Source organism: Nelusetta ayraudi, unplaced genomic scaffold (assembly GCF_046127955.1).
Source record: "Nelusetta ayraudi isolate G7.1 ecotype Tasmania unplaced genomic scaffold, CSIRO-AGI_Nayr_v1 ptg000002l, whole genome shotgun sequence".
NCBI lineage: Eukaryota > Metazoa > Chordata > Actinopteri > Tetraodontiformes > Monacanthidae > Nelusetta > Nelusetta ayraudi.
Window position 1 is genome coordinate 5,371,678 of NW_027466052.1, and position 14,640 is coordinate 5,386,317.

At 43.3% G+C, this 14,640-nt stretch overlaps 2 protein-coding genes across 2 annotated transcripts in view; one reads left to right on the forward strand and one right to left on the reverse strand.

Moving 5' to 3' along the window:
- Positions 1-57: 57 nt before the first annotated feature.
- taldo1 (transaldolase 1) lies at positions 58-8,656 on the reverse strand. Its single transcript, XM_076019256.1, has 8 exons — positions 8,469-8,656; positions 6,107-6,230; positions 5,322-5,429; positions 4,601-4,732; positions 3,686-3,861; positions 2,167-2,364; positions 615-760; positions 58-515 (listed from the first exon to the last, which is right to left on the reverse strand). The coding sequence occupies exons 1-8, from the start codon at positions 8,566-8,568 to the stop codon at positions 483-485; spliced, it is 1,017 nt and encodes a 338-aa protein (XP_075875371.1). The 5' UTR covers positions 8,569-8,656; the 3' UTR covers positions 58-482.
- Positions 8,657-11,242: 2,586 nt separating this feature from the next.
- tspan4a (tetraspanin 4a) overlaps positions 11,243-14,640 on the forward strand; it is a 107,689-nt gene continuing 104,291 nt past the window's right edge. The window contains exon 1 of the mRNA XM_076019277.1: positions 11,243-11,366. The gene's annotated coding sequence lies outside the window, so the exon portion shown is untranslated. The remainder of the gene's footprint in view (positions 11,367-14,640) is intronic.

Genomic DNA, 14,640 nt, shown 5'->3' on the forward strand with positions numbered 1-14,640 from the left:
CTTTTTTAAAGACGCGCTTGCAAGTTGCGCAACGTAGAAAAACAACCACACAACGTCTGCAATGAAAAAAATTCTTTATTGAAAGAGCAAATTGTTGACATGAAAAACAAAAAGTCTTAGTCACATCCAACCTGACGTTGGAGGCAAATCTGTGGTCCTTTACTTTTTTTTGGCAGAAAATGCACTTGGTCCATAAATTACATCGCTTTTCAATTAAGACTTTTTTGTGATGTTTTTTCTTTTGATCCAATATTAAATCTTAGGACAAATACATACACACACACTAGCATCAAACATCGTTTTGCAGTGCGTTTGGTCAGAAAACGGAGTTTGTCCCAGCTTCTAGACGGAGAGGAGTCTTTTCAGGGGTTGAACCTCGAGGTCTGGTCGGAACAAGGGAGGTCTTCTGCTGCGTTGCACCTCTTCCTGGGTAGTTCTGGAAACGTGAAGCCACGACGCTTCATTCGCTGCCAGCCGATCCACTACTGGCCATTTTTCACGTTGAGCATCTTCTCCTGAGGTTCGCCACCAAAGAGTAGGGCAAGTTAGAAACGCTTTGCTCCAACGGCTGCGACGAAGCTCGAAATGCAGAATGGCCTCAGCTCATTAAATACCTTGATCATCGTCTCCAGCTTGATGGCGTCGGCAGCGAACTTGCGGATTCCGTCGGACAGCTTCTCCACGGCCATGCGGTCTTCGTTGTGCTCCCAGCGGAAAGCCTTCTCGTCCATGTGGACCTTCTCCAGGTCACAGGCCTTGGCTGCGGGAACCAAACAAACCAGCAGAGTTCAAGCGTCAGACAGTCAATTCGTTGCAATATGAAGCCAAATATCTTTCACTTTGGCGATGATGCGGACCCTCCTCTCACATCTTTCTCTGCGACTTCAAGTGTTTGACAATGATAGGATGAAAAACGACAACAAATGAACAAAGACCTTTTAATTCACAAGTCATTAGTTGGGCGATTCAGGTGTGAGATAAAGCCAAATTGAAGTAGGTGTGGTGTGGGCTAATTAGATGTTCTCTAAGTCTAAGTGCACATTAAGACTTGTAGAGCTAGCTGGGCTGTGCCTCACACAACTGAATTAAATGTGCATCTCTGCACCAAAGTGCCTCCAACGCATGACCTTGGAGTTCCCACACATCTTGGGATTGTCGTTTGTCTTCATACGTTTTCGCTTGTTGTAGTTTCAATTTATTCTATTTTTTAAAATGTAACAGCAAGTTAACAGTCATATGAACTGATGCATACAGTACCGTGGCTGCAAATGCCAGAAAGTACTATTTCTGACTGCTATTCACCGACTTGCATGATCATATAGGTTGGTATAACTTTACAGGTATACAAGAAAGATACAAGATGCAGGTATATGCATCCTGTGCTTTTGCAACAACAGACTTTTGTTGTGAGTGATGTGTAGCACGGTAATTAAAACCAGGGCCAACCAGTTCATAGCGTCATGCCCCTGAAAGCCACAACCCCGCTGCAGTCAACTAGACATGCCGGTAGTCGTCACATTAAAGGCCCCATATTAATCCCGATTTCAGGTCTTGTTTATTTTTATTTTTTTTTAAATCCCAAATCTGAGTGAAGCAGAGTGGCATCGACCATCCATTTGCAGAACCTACATGTAGCCCGGACTGTTGTTGCTGAACTGGAAGATGCATCAGAGCCCTTTGTGACATCACAAAGTGAAAACTGTGTTGCGAGCAAGTGTTGGTGAATAGTTGTGCGAGGAGGGGGAGAAAAAGGGAACCTGACAAAGCATCTGGCTACTCTATGCAGACAGCTAAAGGTGCAGTGATGTATGAAAAATCATGCGATTACTGACTGTTCAGACTACTGAAGAGCCATCCGCTTTCAATATGGACGGGCTAAAAATTGGATTTTGACTGGCAGTCTGAATGCGGCCTAAGAAAGTGGCCACTGGATGTATACAGCATGTATTCATCCACTGCTTCAAGGATGGAGGTGTGTTGTGTGAACAAGCCGTCCGCCCATCCCGACGACTGACAGCTGGGGAGTGAAGAAGCTCAAAGTTGCCCTTTCAGTCAAGTTTTCAATGATGTCAACCCATGATTGTTTTGGCCTGGTTTCAACGAAAGTGATGGGAATTCCTTCCAGAGCTGATGAGACTCTACGGACGACAACACAAACGTGAATACCTTTCTCCACATTGAGCATCTCTGCCACGGTGCTGTGGTCCTGGCTGAGCTCCGCCAGGAGGCCGGGGGAGATGGTCAGCAAATCGCAGCCCGCCAGAGCTTTGACCTCGCCCGTGTTTCTGAAGGAGGCGCCCATCACCACGGTGCTGTAGCTGAACTTCTTGTAGTAGTTGTAAATCTTTGTCACGCTCACCACGCCTGCGGGAAGGGGAGACGTGCTTTATGTCTACGTTTGATGGGAACGTCAGGAGAAAATGACCTTGACTTTCTTCAACAAACAAAGAACAAGATATGTAACCACCAGGCAGGATAGTGATAATAAAATGCTATGCTTTGATTCTGTAAAGGCTACATCCATCATTTCACCTGAGAAAGACAAAAAACAAAACAAAACAAAAAAACAACACAGCTTTTCTGCTGCTTTTGTTTTGACATTTTACTTCTTGTTTTTCACATTCAGTAAAAAGTCCAAAAGTGGTAAACTTGACTTGATTTGTTTTTCTATTATTATTTCTGATCTAAAGGCAAATTTATTAAGTGTAAGTACATTAATTTCACGATGTGAACACCGCAGCAGGCAAAGGCAACCACCTGTTTAGTCGACATATTTTTACAGAAGAAACTGCACTCTGTCCAACGTATCATCTAAAACACGCATTAAACTGGCAGTTTCCCCTCATTTCAGAAATGAAATGTCATTTCTCTGTGTAGCCTATTCTCTAAATATTATTCTGAAAGATTATTTGCGGTATTTGCCTGCCTGACGTGCGCGTGCCGTACTTCTGCCTGCAAGAGCTTCGAAAGCCTTTTGGAAAGAAAAAGACGAAGGTGAAGTGCAGGTGAAAGATGTTGAAGCCAAGTATGTGTTCTGCAAACAGAGGATAATTAATTAGCGAGTCCTGTCACAGAGTCTTCACTTTCTGGAGACAAAGCACTGATTGCTCCTCCGGTCCCCTCCCAGCCAGTCCATTATTATTATTACCAAAAACAAAAAACAAAAAAACTTTATATAAAAAATTATTTCTGAAAAGATTAAAGTAAAAATACTATTATACATCTATTTTATTGTGCAGACATGCAATTTATCTTATTTGTTAACATTCTGTGTTGAACAGCTGATGTTATGAGTTAATACAGAAGCTTAGGTAGCATTTCTTTAATCCATATTTTTAGTAAAGCTATGTAAGAAAATATTAACCTAACAGTCAATCACGGGTCAAGGGACAAGTTCCATGATTCATGATCTCTAGTCAGACGTGGACTCACCGAACTGGATATGATTTAGTTCAGTGAGTCCACGTCTGACTGAATGTGATTAGTTGTGTAAGTTGGAACTTTGTACTTTTCTATTCCATTTCTTTTACTTTATTATTTGCTCTCAACTCGGTTAAACCTGTTGTTGCAAGAAGACTCACTTTCACAATGACAAGAAAAAAAAAAAAAAAAAAAAAAGACTTCATCTCAACTTCTGCACTTTGTACATTTCTGCATGTCAGATGGTGAAGAAGGCGACCGTTACCTGGATCTTCATGTGGCTCGTAGCTCTTGCGCTCTGTGTTCTCCTTGTGCCAGTCCAGGATGCGGCCAACGAAGGGAGATATGAGAGTCACCTTGGCCTCGGCGCAGGCCACAGCCTGAGCGAATGAGAACAGCAGGGTCATGTTGCAGTGGACGCCGTGTTTCTCCTCCAGCTCTCTGTAACAGTCAAAATGTTCACACCCTCAGCAAGGAAACGAGACAAAAGACGAGCAAACAAACAAAAAAATTATACTCTGTAGAGCAGAGCAGCTGCATAGAGCAGCTACGTTGTGCAGCTCCTTCAGCTCCAGAGTGCTGCACCCTCAGTGGAAGCAGTGCCACCGCAGGTCGTTCCTGCCTGCAGCCATCAGGCTGTACACTCAATAAAATCCATCCCCTTAACAGCTTAATCAAAGGTGCAATGAAGTCTTATTCATTGTCAGTGTGCAGATAGCTGTAAATTCAACTGTCCATATGATGTGAATTTCTTTAATCAACATAATTCTCGATCTTTTGGCACTATACAGTTTTGCTGCTGTAATTATGCAAATTTCCCCACTGTGGGATCAATAAAGGTCTTCTTCTTCTTCTTAAACCCAAATCAAAAGACCGAAAGGCTCATTCAGATCGGTGCAAAGGTGCACATAATAACGAGGTATTCTGATCTAATTATCTTTTTCTGTACAAACTCGAACCACTTAATTATTAAAGGCAACAAACAAACAAAAGAATCTTCACTTTGCTTTACTTCATTGACAGCGACCTTGACAGTAATGCCACATCATTTTAGGTTTAATCATGTTGAATAATTTGGCAACATGTTTTTGAAAATAAATATCAAGGGCTGAAGCTGACTGAAAAAACAGACGTGACAAATTGCTGGAAAAAAAAAAAAAAGCCTCAGTCACACGCTTACTTGCCAGCCTGGATTCCCTCCCATGTTGAAGAGAGCTTGATGAGCACACGCTCCTCGCTGATGCCTGCCTCTTTGTAGAGAGCGATGAGCCTAAGGGCTCTGGCAACCATCTCATCTTTATCAAAAGACAGCCTGTTACAAAGAGACACTGTTGTTTAGCAAAGGGACACAGACAGAAAATAGTATGCTGTAATTCCACATACTGTGCTCCACTTGGAGTTACTGGCACCACTGCCCGAAAACATTTACATTATTCATCCTTTGATTGGAATGGAGAACCATCGCAGTTCCAGACCCATTTGACAAAGACATCATTAAGGTGTCTTTGTAAGACTGTAAACATCAAACCGGTTTGTTTTGCCCACTAACTTGCCAAAAATGTTCTGAGCAAGCAATTAATTCCAGTTAGTTCTTAATTATTACTTCTGACAGCAGGTCGGCCTCTCTGCTACAACTTTCTAACTCAAGTCGTCTGTGAAAGCTGATGCAATAATATTAGTCATGTGTTTTTTTCCCCAAAGTCGGTGTCATTGTGGAAAACCCTCCCAGTACAAACACTAAAATATTTTTAAAGGGTGGATTTGGTGGTAAGCAGGAAAGCCTTTTGTAATCTGGAAAACAATTCAGCACTTCAGTCAGACAACGTGTTGTTTAGTCTTGTCGGAGTTCGTGGCTCTCGAATGGCAAGTCATTCATTTCAAGTGACATGATTGCCACTTACCGAGCGTCGACCTCAGTAGACACCCTCCCTGGGACCTTCTTGAGAATCTCCAGCCCAAAACTCACAAACAGTTTGTCCATAGTGTTTGCTACCTGCTCCTCTTCAGTTCTGAAACATAAAAGAATTAGGAAGCTCATCAAAATCAGGCCGGAGATGCACTGCAACTTAGGGGAATCATCCTGTGGTCATGTCTTATGCACTCGGCCAGAACAAGGTTTAGGTTGCGAGTGTACAAATTAAAGTACAAGAGGAAGCAGAGTTTGAAAGATTGGCAATAGCTTGCACAAAATAATCAAGAAGTCCTGTGAAACCTGCACATCACAAACCTTTGCTTTTTCTTTTTTTTTTTATTTATTTATTTTTTTAACAGCTTGAGCTCACAGTGTGGTTTAGAGGTCCAGTGTGTACATATCGAAAGGAAGCCTGGTATTTAGGGTAGCTAGACTGAGTGCGTGTGGTATTTAGGGCACTGTCAGGCGGGCTTCCTTAAAAAATGGCGGTGCAATATGGCAGCTAACTAGGAGCAAGGCCCTTGCTATACTTATACTCTTATATTTATATGTGAGAACCGTTCTAAGGGTAGGAAAACCAAATGTAAAGAGAGTATAAACTTATATTAATGTATTTATGGGCTGTATGTTAAGCTTTTGCTGATATAAAAATCATAAATCAAGCCAAATTTTACACACTGGACCTTTAAAAAGCAAACAGATTGAAAAACATAAAAATAAATTCATTTAGTTTCAGATGTAGGGTAGGGCCATTGTTTGCCTGCATCCTCTTACCCGCCCTTAGCGATGCCATATTTAATGGCCTGGTCCAACAGGTGCTGGTAGGCAGGCATCTTTGCAGCGGCCAGGATGAGAGACGGGTTTGTGGTGGCATCCTGAGGCTTGTACTCGTCAATGGCTGTGGGTTGAGGAGAGACGATGTGATTAAAAACACAAACTAACAGACAGACTTTTAGTGTCCGATTAAAAACATCATTTTAATTATGTTCCAGATAATATTTTACTTTGACGTTTTATTATTTTTTTTACTACTTTATTTCACCTTCCTAATAAATTGTTTTGTAAATGAAATGTTTTTCTTCATTTCCTATCACTACTTATTGTTCTGCCAGGTTACTGGAATCTACCGCTGCTGCCTTAGGTTACACTGTGGACAAGTTCATCAAGGGGCCAAAGGCAAATCTTAAACAAAAAAATCTTGGCGTGACAAATGGCGCCACCCAGTGGAACACTAGCATCCCAGCTTTGATTTAAGGTGGTCAAATGCTTTTATTTAGGACCGCTACAAATTAAGGGCATAAAATTAAAACTTCTGTGACTTCAACTTAATTAAATCACTCGAACCAAGTTAATCACTACTTGTTAACATCTGATCTCTAGTGATAAAAACTAGTTTGTACAATCTATAAGAGTCATTATAATTCTCAACAGTCGGGAGAAACATGGGAAAGGTTTCATATCCATGTGTTCTATAATCTAAAGGAGAGCATCCTGTTGCCATCTGACGGACAGAACTGCAGATTTTAATTTAATATGGGCTAAGAGGAGTGGCCTGTTTTCCTCTCAGCTCCGATTAGTTGGCACCAGAGTCCATTTAGTGATGCTGGCCAGCCGGCTCTTCCGTCCAAGACAAAGACGCCCTCTGTTCTCTTTGCTCCTCCTTCCACCTCAGATAAACAGGAATTTATTCATTCTGCAACAGCTTTGGAGTTGAAAAAATTGTATCTCAGAGATGGGGGCGTGTGTGTGTGTGTGTGTGTGTGTGGCGGTGAAAGCACTCAAACAGTGTAACCATTTCAGCATTAACTGTGACGAACATGAAATCAAATCCCATCTTCACGAACAACCTAATTTGAGGACAAAGCGTGATATCATTGCAACTAAAAAGTGGCAGCGGTTGACGACTACACATCTGTTCCTGACGGTGTTGTGAAGAGAAGTGGGTGATAGTTCAAGGGTCAGGGAAGATGAGATTCAGGTGCATTCAAGAGGGTTTCATGGACCGCCGGAAAACAACACGAACAGGACAAATAGCTTCTCGAACCAGACTAAAATGAAGCGGGCCTTGGGTAACATTCACTGAGTGCCGCCCCCTCATCAGACAAGTCTTTGCCTAAAGTCAGTTAAAGTATCTTACAACATGTTTGACCAAGGCGTTGCATTTCCTATGTCAACAGAGACTATCTGGAAATGTCTAACCTGAAAGATCTTGCATGTACAAACTAGGCAATACTGTGCCGGTGTCCAAATCAAGCAGACGAGTAGTCATGTTGCCCTGCAAAACTGCAAAACACAAAAACCTGGATGCGGTAGTGTGTCTGTGACGAAGCCGATCAGGTTAATCCGGCCATTAATTTTACGCAGACTTAATTTACTACGCAGTCATTTGCCCGTATTGCTGTAAGACCAGGCTTGTAAAGGACCAACCCCTAACAGGTTATTAGCCTCTCCGCTACCAAGTCACTCACACACAGGCAGTGTCACGCCTCGCTGAACCCAACCTGTTCTGTCATGTCACTGTGAGTGTACGAATCCGGGACAAGGAACGACATTTTTTTTCCTTTTTTGCATCACAATGCAACAATTGTTACAGCATCCAGTTCCTCGTTCAGACACACTGGTGAACACGACCTCTTTAAAAGCATGCACAACGGGACATACGAGGAAGTAAAGGAACTAAACGAAACGTTTATGTTTTCAGGTGTCATAGGGTGCAGCTGCAGCGTTCTGGAAGATTCCAATACCAAATCAATGATTTATCATGTCACCACATACACATAAATAACCAGCCACTTGGGTGTAACTTTTATAAGACGCGGCTCCTCACGTATTTCTGTCCAGCAAATACGACACATCGGTTAGCCAGCATCGGTTGCTAACGCGGCTAACGCGACAAGTTAGACAAATTGGATTAGGAGCTTAACAACTTTAATGGCAAGTCTGACGCGGTTCAAGTGGTTCGCTTTTACAACTTCCCGTATTGCGGCTACGGTGACATTTAAAGGACGTTAAACGTTAACGGCCCCGCTGCGTGTGGCGGTAACGACACGGCGGTCAGTCACATCAAACACCGGATCCTTCCTGCTCGGATAGCAACGGTGCTAAACGGGGCTAGCCAGCCTTCTGCTGGGTTTACCGTTAAAGTCTCCGGTGTCTGCCACCACGACGGTGTGCTTCTTCAGCTGGTTCAGCGCAGACTCCATTTTTCGCCGCTTGTCTGGTGATTCGTTGGGCATGCTGAGCAGAGACTGGAGCCCTTTTATACACAGAAAACACGTGAGAGCTGGCGGACTCGTCAGGGAGAGAGAGAGTGAGAGAGAGCGAGACAGAGGGAGGGGAGACGGGGACGAGCCGACGGAGCGACGGGTGTCGTGCCGAGTGCTGCATGCCTGCCGTGAAATGAGTGCACCTCGCCGGAGCGCGCACCGTTGTCGCTCCAGAGAGACGTCACATAGGTCGTGGACTACCATGTTGTTTAGTTCTTTTGTCAGTTGCTAAGCATTAGACACACTGTCACAATATTTATTCATCAGTGTGTGGATGTGTAAAATCAGAAGCACTTAAGAGCTAAATAAGCAGTAAGGAGTGCAGCGTGCTTTTCTCGCACAACTTATCACTTTTTGGTGACACCATGCTGTGAAAAGCTGATGTTTTGTTTCTGGTATTGTGTGCCCTACTGAGTGGATACAATGAAGTTTGATAGCTATCCACCAATATTATTATAAATACCCGGTAAAGTCGCCCCCCCAGGAATGTACTAGCGGTGCGAGCTCCCGCGTGGTGCAGAAAATCAGGCAGGCATGCCGAACTCAGCATGACACCTGCGGAAGTACTCCTCGGGAGCGCGCTCCGGAGTGGGTCAGGCTGACAGTGAAGAAGGAACCAGGAAAAGAAACATTCAAAATACAAAAATTCGCACAGGCAAAACCCTACAGTTTTCTATGTTTCGTTGCACGGCTGATCACCCAGAAACACATTTAGCCCTTTGTTTACAGCCTCCTGTGGAAGGACCACGTTATTGCTTCATGAGCGTTGTCTGACCTTTCACATGTTTGGTTGGGGAACCAAGTAACAGAGTATCCACTTGTGGTAACATCCTCATAATGTGGCAAAGACTGTGTGCAAGAAGTGCAACATTTAAAGGACCCATGCAACACCGTCTACAATGTATGGTGGCCTCAGAGTTTTTTTCCACTTGTCTTTCAAACTTCACTGTATTACATTGCAAAGCCTTGGAAACGGTGATACAACAATGTAAAACTCTCCTTCGACCATAGTTCTATGGAAAACTGTATTTACGTATGTATTCCTCTTACAGAGTAACATCAGTATAACCACTTAATGTCAAGAAAAATTGTGCATCAACCAGCTGGCTGCCTTTATAGTATATCATGTATAACAAAATCAAAGTAATGCTGTTTTCTTTTCTTTTTTTCTTTGTAGTAACAAAAAAAAAAAGATAATGCATTCATTTGTATGCATCTTTTTTTTGTGGTCTGCCTGCTTCGCTTTGCTCTGGTTTGGGTTTTGGATGTACTTTGTGTGGCTGTCCTCCATTGAGTGGTGGGCCAGGTCCCAGTGAATGTGCTCGTTGTGTTTGCACATTGTTGTTTTGCTGCAGGGCCGATGTACTTTTGTCCATTGTCCTCCTGCTTTTGTGGAACAAACACACTATTGTGTTTCTGCTGAAAGTGGCAGGTAGTTGGCAGTAGGTGCATCAACATGTTGTTTGGAAAATAGTGAGATGTGTAATTCAATGTTTTGCTTAGTTGTTTTAAACTCAAAGGTGTGTGTTTACAAGGGTACATACGCATTGCAATTTAATTTCGACAACACCCTAAATATTTTGTGATATGCAATGCCAGCACCTTGTCTAATTTTATGCCTCTTGGAAATTTTAGAACTGCTAGATTTGTCTTTTGAAAGGGAAGTGATTAGAACATTTTACAGTCAATGAGCAAACTAACTGTAATGTAACCAGAAAGGTGTACAGTTGACTGTATACATTAGTGGTCTAAATGCAAACAGAACCAACACAAGGGATCCTCCAGTGGTTTGTCTGCAACATGTAACATTTACTCCACAAAGAATTTGTGACATCAGTGACAAGATTCTAATCATGCAACAAGTGTTTGACACTTCCTTTAACGTGGTGTGTTGGAAGCTTTGGACACAGTCCTGATTGTAGAATTGACTGTTTTACACTAATTTGCAACTGCTATTTCCAAAGGACCATGGCTTAAAAAAAGAAGAAAAAGCGCCACGACTAATTTTCTCAGCTCAGACCCTTCAGGAAAAGCAGGCTTGCTGAGAGCAAATCAATAACTCTTCTGAAAGGTTGGAGTGGGCTGTGCACAACTGTGGCTTCACAGTAATGAAAGAGTCTAATGGGCTGCTTCCAGTTTCCTCATGATTAGGATCTCTAGATTCAAATACCAACTGGCTGTCACTCAACCTTGTGAGTTGAGTCAGTGGAAAATTCATTTTCTTTCTTTGTGTTAAAAGGTAAAGATAACTTAACCTCTTTTGGAATGTCTGTGTCCACCAGAAAAAAACAAGACTAGCAAGAAGTTTATTTGTCAGTCAAAATTTTTTATTAACCGTGTCCTCTGAGTTGCATAAAACTGCTTTATTTGAACAAAGAAGGGTTTATATACGTGTTTTTAAATTAGTCATGAATTAGTATAATCAATAATTTTATTTTTCACTATGCATGATTTGTGATTGGCTTCAATGTCAAAAGGACCTTTTTTGTTCCCTTTACCGTCAGCAATTACGGATGTAGTTGTTGTGGCCTCAGGAGCCACTAGATGCCGCCATTACGCTGTTCAGAGCTGCCGTGGTCATCACATGGGCTGTCATGTTGAGAGAGAGAGCGAGGGAAAGAGAGAGAGGGAGGGTAGTAGAGAGGGCGAGAGAGAAAGAGAGAGAGGGAAAGTGTGTGGAAGAGAGGAACTTGCGAAGTTTTTTGTCAAGCGGTGAAGGAAGCAGGGAGGCAGCAGGGAGAGAGTGAGCAGCCTGGGAAAAGTGAGAGGTAAGCACTCAGACTTCTCTCATAGCAAACGTTCCCTTCAACGCTCTCTCTCTGCACTCCAACTTCTACTCTCTTCCCTTCTTCTTTCACTCCCCCACCTCCCCCTGGCGAGGGATGCTGGATTCTAACAGATTTGGTGAAATAACCGCGGAAACCTTTCAAGCTCTCTCTTCACAGACCCAGTGTGAGCTTGTGCATCAGTTTCACTGAGGGGAGGCACCGATTAAACCCGACTCATTTGGCGTCTTTTGCCCATAAAAAGTGAATTTGCACCTGATCGCTGCGGCCCTCGTAACCGCTCGATTCAGCCAGAGGTTCTGTGGCAATGTTGTTTTTTTTTTGAAGGAGGCTCTCAGTTTGGCAGTGGAATGTTGCCCTCGACTTCGATGGGAAGACATAAATAAACTGTGGGAGAAGAACAACATTTGAGGATAGCGGTCATTCCTCAGCCTCTCCCTCCGGTCTATAGTTTGTTGTTGTTGTTGCTGCTCCACCTCCCTGTTCCAGAAGGGTTTTGGAAAGAACTTTGGGCCTCAGTGCCTCCACACATCCTCAACTGTTGGCCAGAGTCGCTGCCATACAATGTGACCTTATGTGAGGTTAGTGCAGCGCTCACGGACCGCTGCGTGGCAAATATTAATGTCAGCCTCACTGGCGGCGGTGAGGCTGCAACACCTGGTGAGACGGCCGCCAAAGCGAGAGATGCTCTTCGCCGCTCTTGAAGCCAAGCCGTTGTTTTGTAGTTTGCGTTTTCTCGGTGTTGCATCAGAATCTCAGCAGTCACTCTGGAGCGGGAGTCCTGTCACACACAGAGTGGGAGAAGAGAGAGAGAGACAGTGAGAAAGAGAGAGAGAGAGAGAGAGAGAGAGAGGCTGCTTTATGTGTTTCCAACAGAAACAACAGACCATAATGCATTGCAGCTGCACAGCTGTCAGTGAGGAACATGATGGCATGTTTTCTTATTTTAAACTCAGCTGGGAAAAACTTCATGGCTCCCCCTCTCCCTTCACCCATCCATAAATATTAATGATTATCACTTTGGGTATGAATAATAAAAAATTACCGTCCTCTTTTGAGAGTTGCTTGGCCGCATGGCGGAACATTTTCCTGTTGTTTTAAATGCCGAATACGTTTCTAAAAACTCTTCAGAGGCTGCAGGAGTTTGCCGCTGCCGAGATATTTGTAATTAATGCCATCACAGGGCCGAAAATATCTTCAACACCTACACAGTAAAATCAACAGCAGCGACCTCTGAACGCGCCTTTGTTGTGTTTACGACCGCGGGAAAGAAAATCCGACTTCCCAAAGGTTAGCACTAATTTCGGGAGCTGCCAGGTGGGTGTGCGGTAAAATGTAACAGCTGAATGCAGGCAAAGACTCCAAAACTCTGGTTTATTTTCATCAAAGGCCAATTACTACAGTTCAGTCTGCGAGACCTGAGAAATTAGCCTACGACGAATCAACCTTTGAAGGCTGTGAGGATTGTCGAGCCGTGAGGTTAAATGGCAAGAAGCCACGTTGCTGGTTTACTATCGACCTCTTTTAGTGATTAACTAAAACTGTCTGTCCTCCATACCAAACTGCAGCAGCCGTGCAGATGTTATGGATTGCTGCGGTGTTAACAGTCGACACAAGGGCAGGTCATCAGCTCGTTCTCTTTGATGCTAATATCCCGATCAGAGCGGAAACAGCGGCTGCTGTTTCCATTGAGATATTCAGTGAGTGCATTGTGCATTTAGAGCAAGTCACATCACACGTCACCCATCCAGGTGGAGCTCTTCTCAAATCCAGATTTCTTGTTGTTGTTGTTGTTGTTGTTGTTGTTGTGTATATGCAACCGTCAGATAAAGAGACCCAAGAAAGCAATTGTAAAATGGAGGCCAATTAAATATTCTTCACACACAAAAGACAACAAATCCATTATGGATTTTTATCGGCAGTAGAACCAGGCAGCAACACACTGGTGCTCCCTGTGGACGTGAGGGTCAACACCAGGCACCCGTCTATGATGTGCCACCAATTCTTCTTCGTGCTCTTCCGAGGCTCTAAAGGGCAGCTTGCAGCAGTTACATCGTGCAAAGAAAAACATGAAAATGCTCTGGACTGGAGGTTGGCCAGATTTAAGAGAGTAAATCAGCAATTCAGTTGCCTTGATAAAATGTTTCTTTTAGGAAATATCAAAAAAGGACACTGCATGGTATACACCAGGAGTCACCAACCTTTTTGACACTGAAGACACTGAGAGCTACTTCATGGATCCTGAGTCATATGAAGGGCTACCAGTTTGCTAGACCCTCCTGAAATAACAAACTCTCTGAGTTATATATTATTACTAATGATACTCATCTATGTGAAGACACTGATCACGTTAATGAGTTCTCAATAATTATCAACAGTGACTGAGCAAGGTCGGATAAAACTGAATTTTAGACGCAGCTCAACGAGTTGTGCAATTTTCCAAATAGGCCTGCGGGCTGCTACCCCCATGTGTATACCATTATCAACCCAGTTATGGTGTCACTACACACGTGCAATGTGAGCAGTGGATCGTTCTTTGCCAGATCAGAATGAGCCATCGTGAGAATGAAGATCTCATTCTGGTTACCGCGACATGTCAACGCCTCCATCACAATAAATAACCCCGCAGGGGCACACGCAGCTCTTGGAGCATCTTCTACCGTTGAGTGAAGCTCAGCAACGCGGGAAAACATTCCTCTTTCCCTCGGATGGGACGGGAGCTTTTACTGCAGGGAAAGAACCAAAACACTGTCCAATGACAGCGCACCTCGTCCACCACCGCCACCACGAGTGTTTTACTCTGGCTAAATTAGAATATGCACATTCCAGTGTAACTGGCAGCACTCCCGTAGCTGCTGCGCCTGCAAGTGCCTTATTTGGAATGCTGTCTCAATCAGAGCACAGAAAGTAACGCAGATTGAAGATCTTTCATTATCACTATGCAAGCGTAGCGGAATTTTCTCTTAGCTTTCACCATAAAAAAATAGAAAAAGTACAAATATACATGCAAGAGAAGTATAGCACACAGAAATGTGTTGTATAGATTAAGATATGAGGATATAGAAAATAAAATATATAAAACATCTCTATATATACAGACATTAAATTGAATAATTCACTGTGATGATATGTACATATATATTCGTATTTGGTCGTCCAAGCTATCAGTGCCGGGGCTGAGTTTCAGCAGCTTACATGTGTGAAATATGTGCACATCAAAGAAGTGAATTATTTATTGACGAAGCCCTCGGCATGG